The sequence below is a fragment of the Punica granatum genome, chromosome 5 (genome assembly GCF_007655135.1).
Source record: "Punica granatum isolate Tunisia-2019 chromosome 5, ASM765513v2, whole genome shotgun sequence".
NCBI lineage: Eukaryota > Viridiplantae > Streptophyta > Magnoliopsida > Myrtales > Lythraceae > Punica > Punica granatum.
Window position 1 is genome coordinate 1,017,685 of NC_045131.1, and position 18,570 is coordinate 1,036,254.

At 33.8% G+C, this 18,570-nt stretch overlaps 1 protein-coding gene across 1 annotated transcript; it reads right to left on the reverse strand.

The window, feature by feature from the left end:
- Nucleotides 1–9: 9 nt before the first annotated feature.
- Nucleotides 10–7,677, reverse strand: LOC116208138 (truncated transcription factor CAULIFLOWER A-like). Its single transcript, XM_031541399.1, has 8 exons — nt 7,148–7,677; nt 2,267–2,348; nt 1,794–1,858; nt 1,333–1,432; nt 1,141–1,182; nt 694–735; nt 458–582; nt 10–369 (listed from the first exon to the last, which is right to left on the reverse strand). The coding sequence occupies exons 1-8, from the start codon at nt 7,330–7,332 to the stop codon at nt 270–272; spliced, it is 741 nt and encodes a 246-aa protein (XP_031397259.1). The 5' UTR covers nt 7,333–7,677; the 3' UTR covers nt 10–269.
- Nucleotides 7,678–18,570: the final 10,893 nt, after the last annotated feature.

Below are 18,570 nucleotides of genomic sequence, written 5' to 3' on the forward strand. Positions count from 1 at the left end.
CCCAAAGGATTGTTTTCAAAACATGAGGCCTCTCGAGGCAAGATAGATTTCGAATGGGATTCATATGTTGAAGCGGAGTTGTTAGCAATAGCATCGACAAGGGTTCATCTGGCATTAGGAGCTTTACAAGGGGAAGCTGGGGATATGGGCAATATGGATGTATCTGTCACCACGGCCAAATCTTGTTTGCGGAACATACACACTTATGGCTGAGAATTTTTCTTCAATGGAGGCAGACCGTACGTGCGAGCGAATAACCGATTCTTTATCTACTCGTTCACATGTCGGATGAGCCAAGGTGGCATGAGAGTGCCGGTTGATCGAGCCTGAGATCTAGCCTCGTCATCAACCCTTGTGGAAAACGTGTTGCTGCATGTCCAATAAAGGCCATATTAACGATAAGTCACAGTATCTTATTATACCGAATATGGCATTGGATTGACAGAATAACGCCCACCCAATGGTTAGAGAAGGAACTGGAAGGGTCGCAGTTGATGGAGGCAGAAGAAAGGCGTTGTGGCCCGTTGCGAGGGTTTGCTCCTCCCATGGCACTCGCTCGGCCGCCTTCTCATTCTCTTTGAGCTGATACATACGTCATCACAGAAAGGGGCCGTTTCATTATAGATGAATTCCCGAAGCTAGTGATGGTATATATGTGTGTGTGCATGTGTTGAATCTAATTTGAGCGCTCACCTTCTTGGATAACACGTTGTTTTGCTCCTGCAGAGATTTCTCCTGTTTGCATAATTCATATATATATATATATGCATTTAGTGAATGAGTGCAAACATCTAACCTTATTAATATGAAAAAAACAATAGGTATGTTCTTGAAAGTTCAAGCCCGAGAGAATGACACATCTATGACTCAAGCACAGGCTTATAATAATAAAGTTCACATGCATTAATATATAAGTATATACTCCATAATGCGACTTACCTTGATTTTTTCTGTATTCATCGATTAAATTGATAATTTCGAATATTAACGAAGAGGAACGGCTGAGAAAAAGACCACAGCATCCACAACTATATATACAGCAAGAATACTGCGATCCAGAATAATTAATAAAGGAATGCACAGAACTACATTAAGGCCAGCTTTGAAGTCCATTAAAGTAAGTGTAATTAACAACATTACCTTCTTTTGGAGCTCGTGGATCGACTCATGCATCAGCTGATTCTGCATATATATAATTAAGATTGGCATCATATTCATCCATCCATTGCCAGCAGTTGATCACATATATATCTGATAAACCTAAACATCTATCCTCCAACTGATACACACACAATATATATTGCAGAGAGGAGAACAGAGAGTAATTATCACCTTTCGAGTCCGAATTCGCTTAAGAGCCGTGTCGAGCTGCTGCTCTAGATACTGGAGCTCTCTCAGGTTTAGAGGATCCAAATCTTCTCCAGTCAAGTTCCTAATATATAAGATTAAACCCCGGGAAAACAACTGGTAAGCGGCATCTGGATTGATAGCCCTAAAACCACGTCTACCTATGATCAACCAGGCGGGGAAAAAAAAAAAGGGACAAAAAGAAAAGATCTCATGATTGTGGCCTGCTATATCAAGTTCCACATATAATTTTAATTTTCATGCACAGGTGAGCTCAAACCCTATCACATGAAGTACACAAACTTATATCCCTGGTTGCGTGTGGATCCAGTAACATTATGCCGGTACTAGAATATATTTCGGTTAATACGAAACTGATACACAATCGACCGTGATGTTAACAATTAATGGTTGCAATATTGCTTGCCCAAGAGAGAGTACTTTACCTTATGTTCCTCTGCAAGACTTCAATGCGAGATAAGAGCTTAGGAGTCTCAAATGACCAGCTTCCCTGCACACAAAAATGCAAACATTTGTTAATTACCCTAATTATAGTTCATGTCATAATCCAACCTGTGCTTAGCTGCATCAACTACACTGATTTCTTCAGAAAATCAGCCGCTACATCAGAGTATATGAATTTAACATAGTGATAATGACAGTTATTATATTCTGTTGCAGGTTCAAAAAGCTTCTACATAATTGTTAATATAAGATGACTGAATCTATATCATTTGCAGCATAATTACTATAAGTCGAGCAAGCAATCACTTCTAAGTGCATCAATTTCTGGACTTTTTACCTGTGTCCGAGAAAAAAGAAGTTCAAAACTAATATAAATACATGAACTGGGACATAGATGCATCAAGAGTTGTGGCAGTGCGTAGCTTATGGAGATTAATGAATGAATATAATGTACCTGAGAACATTCAGCATCGGGAGCAACTACTTGTCTTTCTGCATATGCATATCTCTCGTACCGTTCCAAGATTCTCTCCATGCTATATATATATCAATTAGACAAGAATATATAATAAAGGGTTACAATTATAAAGCAAATTAATTAAATATATAATTCAACCACAACAATATTCTGACGTAATTGAAGTAATTAATAACTATGTTGGATATATAATTGTATGACTTTATTTGGGCCTTCTCTCAAGGAATAATCCTTACTAATTGGAGTCCCATCAAATTACATATTGTACTCACGTAATCATATGAATCACTTCGACTGGTTTTGCATATGTTTTCAGACAAAAAAAAAACTTATCATAAAATGAAAAAGAAAGAAAATTTGGATTAAAAGAGACATCTCAATTATTAATTTCAGTTTTCAGTACCACCAAAGAGCAGTGTGGCGTTGGAAGAATTTATTTCATGTGATCAAGGCTTAATTATCTGAGGATAATCTTTTGATCAAGTGAGAAACTTGTCCTTAAAATTTTACGGAGGAGCTTTTGATGAATCCGACATTCAATTCTAAGAAACATCATTCACCCGAAAGAGTTTACTTATCAAGGAAAAAGAAATTAATTGATGTATATTATTAGCGATATTAATCCGAATTAATTGTTTCTAATTTGCTGTCTAGTCTTTTGTTTATAGTAGACCTTTTTAAATGAAAAGTTACATCTTTTAATTTGTTATAGAAACACATCTTCTTCTTTTTTTTGTTATAAAGGAAGCCCAAGGCCTTTACCAAAAAAAAAAAAAGAAAGCCCAATACTTAGTACAATGAAAGTGAAATCCCAAATAACTAATAAAAGAGTACCGGTAGACATCTTTTATTTTGCTATCAAGCCTTTTGTTTATTGTAGACTTTTTTAAATGAAAAGTTACATCTTTTAATTTGTTATAGAAACACATCTTTTATTTTTTTTCGGTTACAAATGAGGTCTATGAATCCTAAATAACTAATAAAGGGGCACGGATAATTCCATTAGATATTGAACTTGTGACCTCAAGTTCGACAAGCGAGGACGTATGACTGCACTACACCAAGTGGTGGTGATGTATATATCCCTCAATTCCTAAACTATAGGGCCCCAAAACGATAATGCCTTTAGAAAGGTATAATAAATAGTAGAATCTAGTCTATATATAATCCACCCCGAAACATTATAATTATATTAGACATAACATAAAACATATGATGAAAGAAGGTTCACATAAAAAAGAAAAAAGAAAAAAAAAAGAAGACAGAACAATAGAGTAATATCATGGTTAGCATTTATGCAATCTATCTACATATAATATATAAAAGTGGAAGAGCAAAATTATGGAAGCTCTATTTGAGAACCCTTAACTCCTAGTAAGGATGTTCTCGATTGCTCGAATCACTCAACTTCATAATCCTCAGTTCCACGTGAATTGACTTTTCATTTTTAATTAAACGAATTTATATTATATTTTATTGATGTTATATTCAACAAATTTTTAAAATTTGTCAAGATTATTTGCATGTAATAATATATAATAAATTATTTTTGAAAAATTAAAAATTTTCTCGATAATCGAAAAAAATTCATTGAAATATGTGATATGCTTCAAGTTCAATGTGTTAAATTCTTTATAAATACCCGACAAATTTCATTTTATCCATCGCCTTTCTGTTTGCTATGCTTTTTCTTAAGTACTTATACATATTACATGATTAAAGTCTTTTTATAAGCATATTATTTGCTTTATCTGTTTAAAGTATGTGTTTATTTATTGTGATCAAGCTTTTATTTATGTGGCTGCATTTTTTTATATCTTTTTATCTATATTCATTTGTAAATCGCATGTGGTGATTATCTATTTTGTAAAAAAAGATAAAAAATTATCGCGTAGTGCGCGGAGATCAACTAATAACCTATGAAAATAGTTCATCATATTGGTTTAGAAGCCAAAATAAGAATAGACTGATCACAAGTTGCACATGCCTCGAATACATATGTACTGATAGCTTAGAATCGTCTTATTTGCCGATTTAACTTTTTATTAATTATTATTTTTGGCAGAACGCAGCAAATAGTAAAAGAAACCTTTCATAGCGAGGTATTTAACCGATATATGGTGGTCGGACAAAAAAATCCGGCTTTCATATGATATAAAACTTCATATGTCTATTTACTTATCAACAAGGAAAAAAGAACAATTTCATTATATTTGTCGTACGCGGTTCTTAAGATTTTTGATAAATGCATACATTTGGCCCCTTAAGGACCTCACCTCCCCAAAGTTCAATTTCTGGGTCCGTCCCTGGTAGTATATATAAGTACTGTTTTGTCATATAATTAAGTATGTTCAGACATATATATATATATATATATATCTAAGAAAGGAATTAGACTTTTATCCGCAAGATAAAAATCTTATTATGGTGACTTTCAACTTTTGAAGACACATATAACAAGCTTAGAGCCTTCTGACTGTGCCCCTGCACTATTCAGTTCTTAATATATATATAGCTTAAAGAAAGCTAAAATACCAAAATTTCAGACAAGGCAGGCAAGCAATATACATACATACATATATATACACATATATATATATATATATACTCATGAACGTATAATCTATAGGTATATAGATACATTTCAAATCAAAAGGGCTTACAACATTTATTCCCTGAATTCTAGAACCTAATATAGGGGGTCTGATGCATCTAGCTAGCTATGACAGAAGTGTACCTGTTAGTTCCACTGCTGGGAAATTCACTAGACTGAAGAAGTCCTCTAATATATACGCATTCCATCCCATACTATTAAAATTCTATTAATTAATCAGCAAAGGTTACCGCATGTGGTTAGAACGTGCGTAAGTTTTGTGAGTAGATCACAAGGTTGTAGTTTCGAACCCCCTTGCACGCGTAGCCCTTGGTGAGGCCACCCACACATGTGCTTGCACATGGACTTACTTAGATCAATGGGCTTGTGAGATGTTCACGAGTCCGAAGAGAATAAACTCCTCGTTATAAAAAAAAAATCTATTAATTAGCGTTCAAATCATAATCTAGGATTATTTGCCATCAGCTTAAGTTATAATAAGCCGGATCATGTATATTCATCATAAATATGATATATGATAATAGATCCATTGCAATATATTTTGCAATAGTTACAAACTAATATTGATTTTTTTTATATAATAAGTGTTATAAACTATTGTGTTCAACAATGAGTGTGAGCATGAACGTTTAGAAAAGTTCCTTAATTAATCTTTCTTCTAAATCTCTGGATATAAACAGGGAGCAAATTGTTCTGTTAACGGTCTTAGCCTCTTCTGCTAGCAAATTATTCTTTTTTCATATGAGTGAGCATTGTGAACATATACATATATATTTATATACATATATAATAATGCAAATTATCTCTAGAGGACACAACTTTTTTTTTTGGTAATAAGAGAGGTGCACATAAACCTGGCATAAGATTAGAAAATAAATCAAAATAAAAGAATATAAGTTTCACTGGTGAGAATTGAATTCATAATTTCTTAATATCAACTTCTTGTACCATTATATTAAGATCCCTTCCTTGAACACAAAAATTTTAAAGAAATACACAATCAAATTTACTGCTATGCTTTACGAAGAAAAGGGGGCAAAAAGGCTGGCCAACTAACATTTATATATATATATATATATATATTGAAATAAAAGATATGCTCTCAACCTTACAAATGATCCATAGATATACTCTTCCTCATTAATGTATTTGAAAATAGCACGATCTTTTCCTATACAATATACATGAAATCAAATTAAAACCTAGGATTTTGAGTGATAACCAATTTAGACTATCTTTTTTATTCATTAACGGTGAATTATTGTTCTCTTAATTTGCAGCACTTTTCAGAAAATAAACAAACATGATTGACAGGAGGCCTAGTAAGCTAATATCTCATATATATGCACCAAAACAAAAAGACATCGGGCAGAGAGAGTGTGAGGGCACAATACTAGGTTACAAGCCCCAAATATGACACAGTGCTCTAGGTTTTTTCCCTTATATTCGACCAACTACAACCCAAATTTTTTTTTTCCTTTTCCTTTATAGTGATTTTAATTAATGACTTCAACATCCTTGATTTTTTTTCATTTTAAATTTTCCCTATTCATGTGAAGAAGGCACTGTTAAATTCTGGGAACTGTACTTCAAGTGATCAAATCACAAAGTACAATATTACTGATCCATCTGGCCCCTAAAAAATATGAACGAGTTAATTATAAAGTCTCTGATCTATCAGAGACAAAAAAAAATCCAACTTTTACCATGACAAAGAGAAGAGTCATCATCTATCAGTATAGTGTGTGTGTATATATATATATATATGTATGGATATGTTTCCATATGATTATATATGCACCTAAATCGACAAAGATCCTTAGTACATAAGAATACACGCACAGTATATATCATATATGTATATGAACATAGATATGGTGTTTGTGTGTGTTTGCTCGACTCATTTAATTAGGTTTTCTCTCTGTATACTGCGATCCTTTTCCTCTTAGATAGCTCGGTGGAGAATGAACAATCATATATATCCCTTGGTAATTAGCTTAGACCACGCATCAGAAGATAAAATTGGTAATAATAAACATGCAAAATTTCGTAGGAAATATATAAAATAACGTGAATCACATATTTTCGGCACAAAACATCTAATGAGCATATAATTTAATTAACAAGATCGGTTCCATATATATCCAATGGAAAAAAAATGAACATATTATATGGTGAAAAACGACGGCCTTTGATTTTTCGAATGACAGAAAATGCAAGCAAGTAATTAGTTCTTATCTTACCATGAATCAGTGGAGTACTCAAAGAGCTTGCCTTTGGTGGAGAAGACAATCAAGGCGACATCGGCGTCGCACAGCACAGAGATCTCATGGGCCTTCTTGAGGAGCCCCGTCCTCCGCTTGGAGAATGTCACTTGTCGGCTGATCTTGTTCTCAATCCGCTTCAGCTGAACCCTCCCTCTCCCCATGATGATATGTATATGTGTAGCTAGCTAGCTAGCTAGCTAGCTATATATCTCAAATTCAATTCAGGAGTTGCGCCCTCAAACTACACTAATCAATTCCCTTCTGGTCTTGAAGTATATAATCAAGGAGGAATTAAACTCAAGCTGATGAAACCCTAGATAAAGATTGAGTGCCCATTACCACTATCATATTTATCCTGTAGCTTGAGGAGGGGAAAGAAGAAAGCAAAAGAGTGGGATGGGAGCTCATGAAGGAAATACTAATAAGAAGAGGGAGGGAGGGAGAGAGGGGGCTACAAGGCTTGCTTTGGTTTAGTTGGGGTAAAATGAGGGTAGCATCTATCTACCCGGAAAATAAAAAGAGGGTAGCACCTTTTCTATTTCTATTTTTGTGGAGGTTTGAGTGCTTTTCGTGTATTTGAGCGGGCAAGCAGAACATATTTTGCGTCAAAATGGAAATATGATAAAAATTATATGCATATACATATCAAGAAAGGAAAAATGGAAAAATAGGAAATATGATATATCTTTGTTTTATGGGCACGACCTCGCTCGATAACTAAAAGTTTTTAGATTCGATACTAGTTATGCGACTATTTATGATTAGTTGTTAGATTTTTTTATTTTTATTTTTTGGTTATAAGATAGGTATATGGGCTAATAAAAGAATAGAAATAGCAAAGTTAAATAAATGGATACAAAAGTCTCACTAATAAAGATTAAATTCGAGACCACATGGTCTCAAATAATGACTTGCATCATTGCACTAAATCCTTTTTATCTATTTTATCATATTATATCCGTGTGACTCATTTTGTAAACAAGAAAAGGAGAGAGAAAAAAAAAAGAAGTAGAAGAAGAAAGATACAGCCAAACCGGGCAGGTTGATAAGGAAAGACGGGGCGGTTTTGGAAAGTGTGTGTGCTGTCGAGTTGCTATTGGTTGGAGGGACTGAGTAGTCGTTATGTCTCATTTTGGGCCACTAAACACTATGAGGAGACAGACAGGTCCGTACAGGCAGGCCATTTCACTACAGCTATGGTCAGTCTACAGAGACAGGGCCCGGCCCGGACAGCCCCACTTCCTTCCTTGACGGCTACGGGCTTACCTCCCAACCACCACCACCCCTCTCTCTCTCTCTCCTCTTCCTTTCCATATTATGTCGTTTTATATTTACTTTCGTGTTCATCACACACCGCCCACTGGTTGTTATAATTGTCGCCCAGCAGGCCATTAATTAGATTGACCTGGGGTTGACCCATTTGGTGGGTGATTAAAAGTGTCTATGTATTCATACGTGCAAGTTATTGGTTTGCGATCTCCAACTCCATGCCATCTAATCCCGCATGGTGATCTTTACCATACGTTGTTGATTTTCCTTCTTAGCTATGATCTCTTCAAGATTTAATATGTCATTTTTTTTTTGCTATAAAGATCCTTCATCGATATTCATTTCTCATGTTAAGTTAATTAGTTGATCAAATCCATGTTAAGTAAATTTGCCAACTCGCATCCGATCAACTGCTCCATTAAAAGAAATTATAATATATATATGTGTGTGTATGTATGCCAAAAACCTTTTCTCGTCCCTTTTCTTTATTTATTTATGGCTTCCCATCCAAGCAAATAGCTCCTGTCATGCCATTTTTTAAGATTCCATTTGCTTCATAACTCTAGCAAGCATACATGCATCAAACTCTAATTTCATATTCTCCCGATTACTTGAATGTTTCTCATATGTATAAAATTATGAGAAAAATTTGAAGTATTTCTAGCACACCATGAACTAGTCATCAAATATAGCAAAACAATAATATAGTAACTAATATCGAGAATAATATGACCTGAAACTTTTTTTTTTATAATTATATGACCTGAGTTTGATTAGACATAACTTATTTATAATTAGGTACTATCCCAAAAAAAAAAGCTACTATCAATTAGTAATAAATTTATTTTGAGATGAGCACTTTTTTTTCCTTGTAAATCTTGAGGATTCATTCATAACATAAAACGATTACAAGTGATGAGTACATGACAAAAAGCTCAAGAAATCGATATTACAATATTAGAAAATCAAATTCTCCTAGGCATACTACACGGGATTAAGTTGAAAGAAAAAACCAAACAGTATAAGCACAAGAACAATGTGGCAACATTCTGAAATCCCAATCAGAACCCTCTACCATCACACATGGACCTCGGCTAAACCGGGGGAGGACCCTCAAGTCATATTCCATGTAGAACACAGCCATCTGATGACAATGTTCAGAAGACACATCGCCAACACAGCAAAGCAGAGGGGTATTGAGTCGTACTCAAGCACCAGGGAAAACTTTCATAGAAATTTACCGACAGGAAGAATCAAAGCCTAGGCTAGTGGTGGTTGTCGACCAATCCGGCGATCTGAGGAAGACACCAGGTCGGAGATGAGCACTTCTTAATATTAAAATAAATGCATTATTAAATATTTCATTTCTTATGAAATCTTTTAGGAGAGCAAGAAATAACTTTAGTTATATTTTTTAAAAGAAAAACAAAATTCTATGGGTTCTAAGTTACTGTCCCATCAGATATATGAATCTTGCTTGGACAATCCTTGTTTCCAAAGGACAAATTGAAAAAGAAATATTATGACATTTTTATTCTGAAATGACGTAATTAATTTGCAGAACCCTTAATCAGCCATATCTACTTTTCTTTTACCCAGCAAAAAAACCTTTTTTTCTGGTACAAGCTGACATTTAAATCTTTTGGGGGTAGAGTAGCTAGGACTGGGAGCTAAAACATTTTTTTTATTAAACGGTCATGAGAATTCTTCATATATCCGTTGCAAATATAGACATAAGGAAAAATATCTAGTTCGGATATTACATAAATGGAATACAACAATTTATCTGTTGGACAATTTAACAAAGAAAAATAATGTGAAAAAATCACATTAAAATAAAACAACTACAATTGAATATTGCCATCTTGAAATCATTAATCCCGATTAAGACCTGCCTGTGGTGTTTCACCATGAACCCCAGTAAAACTTGAAAAGAGGACCCTCAGTTCAATCCCTAATCCATAGTGAAATTCTACTTCCACTGCAAAGTGGAACATATAGGGTGTCTTGGGCCGGTATCCGAGCATAAGATCCCACCACACATTACAAACCCTAGACAGAGCTCAATCATCATAACCCTATTAGCCCAATCCCAACTAAAGAAAACTAGAGCAAGTAAGCAACCAGAGCTTCCTTGATTGGTTCAAACCGGTGATTGTCACAAGGGGAGTCAAGATGTGTCCAAAATCAACAATAAAAGGCAAGTCACAAAAAAAATAAAAATAAAAAAAGATTTGAACCGGTAGGAATTACAATCGGATCTACTGGAAGCGCAATCCTTGTATATGATGGGTAGAGATGTTCTCGTTGTTGAAATTCTGTGCATTAAATCAGATAAGGACTTTTGAAAATTACCCACACTATTTCTCACAATTCATAATGCACCGGAAATGTAAACACGTATTATATTTCATGTATAGTCCATAGTGAAGAGCCATTGAACCGTTAGAACTCGATTTTCATTCAAGGAGTCAATTCTCTCATTCAGCCGCATCGATGTAAAGCGAGTAGAATTCACTCAGACTATTTCTATAATCCGGTTATGGTCTCGCATCTCTCTTGGTTTTATAATTCTTTCCCTTACAAGAGAATTAACAAGCATATATCGTACGATATTATTTATATTTTTTATCTCATCTCAATATGGTTGTTCCCATTATTTCCCCCTTTCTATTTATATCATTTATTCTTTTAAAATGAAAGATACAATATTACAAGCAAATGGTAGATCCAACCAACGGCCCATTATTTCCCCCTTTTATTTATATAATTTATTCATATAAAATGAAAGATACGTTATTACAAGCAAATGGTAGATCCAACCAATGGCCCATCAAACGATGAGTTCCTTTCTAGGCAATGTATAGATAGATATATTAAAAGTTTCTCAATCAACAAAGACATGCCCATTTTGAATAAATGATATAAATAGAAAGGGGGCGGAGTTGCTGTAAACTAGAAGCCGCCACCAGAGAGGACGCGGAGGAGATCCGAATAGGAGGGTCGGAGAAGAGGGGGTGCCCTCACGGAGCCGATTGCCGCCAGTCGGTAGATCGAGATTGTGTTATTGTTATTGTTTATTTCTCAAGTCTGTGCTATTTTGATAAATATAAGACAATTGTTGATATTTTCATTGAGTTCAAATAACTTTCCTAGTTGATTGTATTATTTTCTGATAAATAAATCATAATGACATATGTTTGAGTTGCCTAAATTGATACCATTAAGGAACTATTTCACTATTATGCAAATCCACGATGTAATTTAGAACTCATGTATGATATTCAATTAATTATTCAATTTGAATACGTACTAAATAAACATCAAAATTTATAATTCTAATCTTACTTCACATGCCCTAATTATGTTATAGATTTAGCATTTCTAATAGTGATGATCATAAGTTATTTCGTTATATCGGTAACTTCAGCTCACGCATATACATCGATCTTCATCTAGTTAGTATTATAAGGATGACCAATACACACAAAGGCTTTCTTGCTTGTTAATTATATATCCATATCCATTTAGAAAAACAAATGAGAAGTTGTATATAAAATAGTTAAAAAATAAAAAGATTAAATTAAAAAGAAGAATAATTCAGAATGTTGATGTATGGATTAGTCATGTTGTTCTAATCTGATTCAATTATAACTAATCACGAAGGTCCATAATATTCGAAATAAAGATGAATTACTTCATGAAAATAATTAGTCAATCGAAAATCAAGAGTTGATCGCCTTAAAGATGAAAAAATATGTCTATGATATATGATGCCATGCACATGTTCCTGTGGTCCATCATCTTAGAAGAACGAGTTATTTTATTATAATAAATTTTTTGGTTATTGGAGAATGGGATTATTTGTATTTAATTTTCTATATTATGGATAAGATTTCTATGGGATTTCATATTTCATATCAGTGGTCCCTTTAGTACGTATCATGGGTATTTTATAAATGTTAATGTACACAAGATTTCATTTTTCTAGTAAAAAATATTTTAAAAACCCGGGGACCATGGTACCTCTACCAAAACGAATTAAAAACCCCCGAATAGTACTATTAAAGAAACCTCGTAAATAGCCTTACCTATGCGCTTGAACGGGGACCATCTTCACGAATTATAAAAGTACGATCGGAAAGGAAAAGAGAGCACGACGAGAGAGAACGAGAAAGATGCAATGCAACTAGCTAGCACCACCTTTAGCCCCTTTATTTATTCCTTATAAATGAGTATTGAGCGAGACTGTCACTATATGAGATAGACATACTTCTTGAGACGCGTTCAGCGTTCAAATCTGAAACTTCTCACATTCTTAACTCTAATGCTGAAAATTGGGGATTTTTCTTGAAAGGGGAGACAACACTGATCAATAAAGGTCGGGCCCTCCCAAAATAAGGTAAAACTAACATGAATTGCCTCGATCATTATAATCCCAAGAGTAACAAAATTAGTCATTTTCTTCCCCTTTTTTTTTTCCCCTTATCTTTTCTTTTTTCTGGTAAATGTGCCTCCCTGAATCTTTATTATTATTGCCTTGTTATTTTGGGCCGGCCATATAGGGCCCAACCATTGGAATTTGAAGGATTTGGTTGCATAGCCCGAAAATGTTTTTGTTAATTTTGCTAAATTTGATTACGCAATTTGTTGTTTGCGCCACATTTCGTGATTGAAGCATAAGAATTATCTGAACAATTTTTTATGGTCCGTCAGAAACTGGTTTTTCCCCCACGCGCAGCCACCATGTTCTTCTTCTTCTTCTTCTTTTTCTCTCTTTTTTAACTAAACAATTTTCCTGGTCCATGTGAAGGAGGTGACAAGTTGGGTGGGTTTTTCCACCCGCAATCACCATCTTCTTCTTCTTTTAAATTATTTAAAATATAATTTTTTTTGTAAAATTTTTCATTGAAGTATAGAAAAATTTGAATTGATCACCAATTTAACTAGTATTTTTTTATTTATGACCTTCATCTAATTTTTTCAATGCAATGCAAAGTTACAATTAGCCTATTTACTGAAACTAAATCTGACTTAGGAAGTGACGGCCGTAAATATGAGTTGCTTTTAATGAACTTCGAAACCTAAATTGTAAGGGAAGTTCGTCACTGTAAATTATCCAATTAAGGCATATTACTCTGCGGTTGTGATTTTTTAATTGGAAATATTGAAAATTCAATTAAGATATGCGGGTAAAAATATTAGTTTTATATTGTATGACATATTAATTTATATAATCTTTTTAAAATCTAAATCATTTACTAGCAATCAAGAATTTCAGTGATGTGAAAAATTAAAAGATTAATGAAAATTCTTTTTCCATCTGCGCATCCTAGTTTTAATCAATAATGACAAGTTTACTGTTGTTTCTCTAAAATTTCTGCCTCCCGCCGCAGTGGGGAAGAGAATTTAATAATATGAAAAAGTACATATAATTGAAACCAAAACAGAATACGAGATTTGAAGAAATGGGAAAAAGAAAACATGAAAGTTTTATGAAATTATTCTCATGAAAGTGAGGATTAAGGAAAAAGAGAAAAAACTTGAGAATCATCAAAAGCACGGTGACTTTTTTAAAAGTCATCAAAAGATTATATTCCGAACAGTAAATTAGAATGTGCTATCAACATGAGTTGGTTCGAGCGGCTGGGCACTTGTTCCGTTTAAATAATATCTCAGATTCAAGTACTTGTGAATGCACAAAATTCATGCTGTGAGAACTTTACCCTTTAGTGGACTGATCCGGTTCAACTGAATTAGAGCTTAATTGGACTTTCGAATACCGAAATTTACGCCGAAGAAAAAAATGAGAATGTGCTCTTGATAATTGTTGGGCAACTCCAAGTAATTTAATTGCACATTCTCTTTGAACTCAATTCCCCAAATTTTGAAGGAACAACTTAGATTTCTCTCAGAACGAATATAGATTTATTGGAACCTCTCAATATTAAATATATATGATAATGGACCACAAGTTTAATTTTTTTATTTTTATACCCCGATAAGAACATAGTATATAACCAATTTCACGCAATATTGTTATTGTCCATGATATTTACTATAGAAGATAGCATGCACGCCCTTAATAAGGCTATGCTTATACACATGAGTTCCGATAAATATGAATTGATGTCGAGAATCTCGAATGCGTCGATTAGGAAAAGGAATGGTACGAGTCGGTATAAATCATTCTTTTAAAGACAGATTCGGAAACAAGTGGGAGGCCAACAGAAAAGGGAAGGGGAGAAGAAAACAATTCATGGCCAAATAGAAAACTCATATATACTGAGAAAAAAGTATATTAACGTACATAATATATATTCTTCTTCATCTTCCTGATTAAATATTCTGGTTGTGAATTTCTATCAAGATATAGTTTTACATTGGACAATTTGTATATTACGATAAAAGGATTTATTGACAAACTGCTGATATATAAATATAAATACAATATACGTGTGATATAATATTTACCCATATATTATTTATACTAGAGAAGGTTTTAGTAGGGTATTTTTAGTTTCCGAAAAGGTCCATATATGATAACAATTGAAAATTTTTGAATCACTGATCGCACGATAAAAAAGTAAATAGTAAATTGCTATATATTTGCACGCCATAATATTCTTTTGTTTCTTCATTAATTTTGTCACCTTGTATAACAAATATTTGCACCTATAAAAAATATTCACACTATAATAAATAGTAAATTGCTATATTTCTTTTTATAAAATTCAAAATGGCATTACATTTAAGAAAAAAAAAATTACATAATGTCTTGTGGATTTTTTTGATAAGTAGATAATGTCCTGTGGACTGTTTGTGTGTGTGTGTGTGTGTGTGTGTATATATATAGGTCGCCAATTCCATTACCCTTTCATCAGATTGTTTGTATATTTTGTATGTATGTATATGCGTATATATATATACATATTGGTGGCCAGTTGGATTGATCTTTCATTGCAGATAGTGGTGGTAGGGACGTCAAGATCATTCGAGCTTTCACATGAACTGGGGCCCAGTGGGCCCCAGCCCAAAGTTACAACAAGTTGATTGTATCCTGTCATTTGATGCGAAATGATGGGCCTAAATTAGTATTAAAGAAAAATAAAGGTGATGGTCCAAAAATAGCATATTCTTACATCAGGTGGGAAAACATAACATTATTGGTCATTCACGCTTACAATACAAGTATCTGTGTTGATCTCCTCAACTCACATTCATCTCCAAATATCCACAGTTGCGCGAGTATTTGGTTCACTTCTAGGACGAATGTTTCATAGCTCGATCAGATTGTACATGTTTTTCTTATATATATATATATATATATTTCAGCAATTATATTAACCATGTATATATATTTGTAGGGAGTGGTGATGCAACTGTGGACCAAACATTTTGACAAATACTATGTAGAAAAGAGGCACTTACTTTGTGGATGCTTTCTTCTTGTGGGAGTGTTATTTGATGGATTGTAATGGAGATGTTCAAATCTCTATAAATGCAAGTGGTTGTGAATTAGAGACATATAGAAGAAGACGCAGGGCTACATCAGTCGCTATTGTCACCGTCATCACATATATATACACGCATATTACGTATATATAGCTAGTTGAAATATACGAAAACGTGTCCTTTTGGGTTAAAAATGGAAAAGGTGGTCTTGCCATTTTCAGTTAGAAAATTGTGGTCCAAAATATCCTAACGCGAAGTCTAAAGAAAAACATGTAGGCTTTATTTGGATTGTAATAATAAGATGAAGGGAGAAAATAAAAAAAAAATAATGATTGTATTATTAAATTATGAGAAAAATTGGAAAAAAAAAAGTAATGAATAGTTGAGAGAAAGTAATGATTGTGTTGTTAAATTGTGAAAAAAGTAACTAATAGTTGAGAGAATTTAGTATTAAAAATTGAATTTAATAGTAGTTAAGATAAAAAAATTGAAGAAAGAGGGAAAAATAATAATTATATTGTTGAATTGACGATAAGTGGAGTTAAAGTGGAATAGAGTAAAAAAAATTACTCCGAAACCAAACAAGGCCATCCTTCTCAATGAGTTGAGATAGTTTGATTCTCAATGCAAAACACATCTCGATTAATAGATAATGTGACGCGAGACTTTAAGATAACTATAGTCTAACATCAGAAGACCTAGTCCATGCCTTCGTTACAATATAGATGGCGGTGCAATTGACCTACTAAATATTGTATTGTGGCATATGCTACGTACACTACAAAAGAATGTATTTTGGCTTTTGCCGAACCAGAAAATGTCGATCGAATCAGTTCTGGCCAGACTTTCTCCCTCTCTCATGGCATCTCTTTCTCGTCGCCTCTTCCTGGCATCAACTACAGAGCAACAGTTGTGCGACTTTTCTTGGCCCACACACGAGCTTTGCTCATCATGACTTGTCCACCCACGTGACCTCTCGACTTGGTTTCCTTCCTTTGCCAGCTATTAAGACAACCCAGAATCCGTTCCTTTCGTCGATCTAGACAGCTCACTAGCAGTAGTTTTTGGCAGCCTTGAACATGCAGTCACAACTTCGATCGAGGTTGTAGGTTATTAGGAGGGAGGGGTTGTTTGAGTTGCTTAAAGGTTTTGTAGGTCACAGCTTCGACTCTCAGATTGGTCGGTCCATCGCCGCTTATTAGTTTTAGGGTAGAAAGCCAAAGGGAAAAAGAAAAAGAGGGAAAGAGGAAGACAAAAAGTTATTTTGAAAGGAAAATGAGAGATAAAGAGGTATATAAAATTTTTGAAGAAAAATGTCTTCAAATTTTGGCTTTTTCTAATTTTAATTTTTGGCATATGTCTTCGAATTTTGGTTGGCGGGAGAGTTCACGCTCAGCCATTTAATCCTAAAAAAAAAAAGGCCGACGCTTTTGAAGTTTCAACCCAAACAACCTTTGATCGACGCTTAAAGTGTCGGCCCATGTCGATTCCAGATGATAACGTGTTATCCTATGAGGGGACAATGTGCTACCCGTCTATTGTGATGTAAGAATATCAATAGCAACAGATTGTTATAAGCTGATAACATGTTGCTCAAAACCATTATGACACACTAAACCTCATAAATTTAACGTCGACTTATTTTTCTTGAGGTACTCATTGAAGTTTAATTCTAATAACATGACATTAACTAACATTGGTAGTTGGATTTGTGCTAGTCGGATGTAAATTGGTCCCTTTAACAAGTAGGATAACTAGTTGGAAGGTATTGTAGTTGGTTAGTCCAACTCTTGATTGTTCTACTCGATCACATGGTTTTATGGAAGGTAATTATAGTTTGATAGGTTTAAGTCCCTTTCATAAAACCTATTTATTATATGTTTCAAGGAGGTGTATGCACTCTTTCACTTGTTCAATGGATCTCTTATAATATGTAGTCATGCTTGTTAGGAATGTTTTTCTTGGTTTCAAGGAAATCTAGGCCATAACGAATTCAAAGTTGTCTTGTATAATCAAAATGATGGCTATTACCTCGGTTTGTTTTAACTTTGAGAATATTGTATTGTGGGGTTTTTCCTATTGGAGTTACGTAATTGACCGTTGCATTTAGATTTAGGCCATAGACAAACTTGAAGGTGGATGAATGTGTATTGGAAGCTATAAATGATGAAGACCCACGAATTGAATCATTAATGGTGCATACTGAAAATCTGAAAGTATATTCTAAGGCACATACGTATCAAGCAAGCAATCGATGCAGGAGGTAATAGGTGTGATAAGTCAAGCTTGGGAGAAATAATTCTCTTACTACTTCAATTCCATCATTGTCGACAGGGTTTCAATTAATTTCATACTTTCCAAATTCATGTGAAATAATTTTTTTCTTTCATACAAACATGAAATAGTACAGATGATGTTGAGTCATGTCTTAATTTATCTCGGTTAGAGCATACATATGCCAAAGTTCCATATGAAAAGTGGAGAAAGTAATTATCATTATTAGAAAATTCATTGTTTTGGAATGATTTTCTAAAATATTACACAACTTTTTGTTTCTTAGCAAGATTAATTAAATCGGTCTTTTGACAAAGAACTACCATGAGATTGCCCAATAATTATATATTGATTTACTTCATCAACATCATCATAGATAATATCTTTCGTTCCACGACAAT

Excerpts from the sequence above, each read along its gene's own strand:
- LOC116208138 (XM_031541399.1), bottom strand. The coding sequence starts at position 7,332 with ATGGGGAGAGGGAGGGTTCAGCTGAAGCGGATTGAGAACAAGATCAGC. Across the intron at positions 2,349-7,147 it reads GAGTACTCCACTGATTCATG|CATGGAGAGAATCTTGGAAC; the intron begins GTAAGATAAGAA and ends ATATATATATAG. Across the intron at positions 736-1,140 it reads TCCACGAGCTCCAAAAGAAG|GAGAAATCTCTGCAGGAGCA; the intron begins GTAATGTTGTTA and ends TTATGCAAACAG.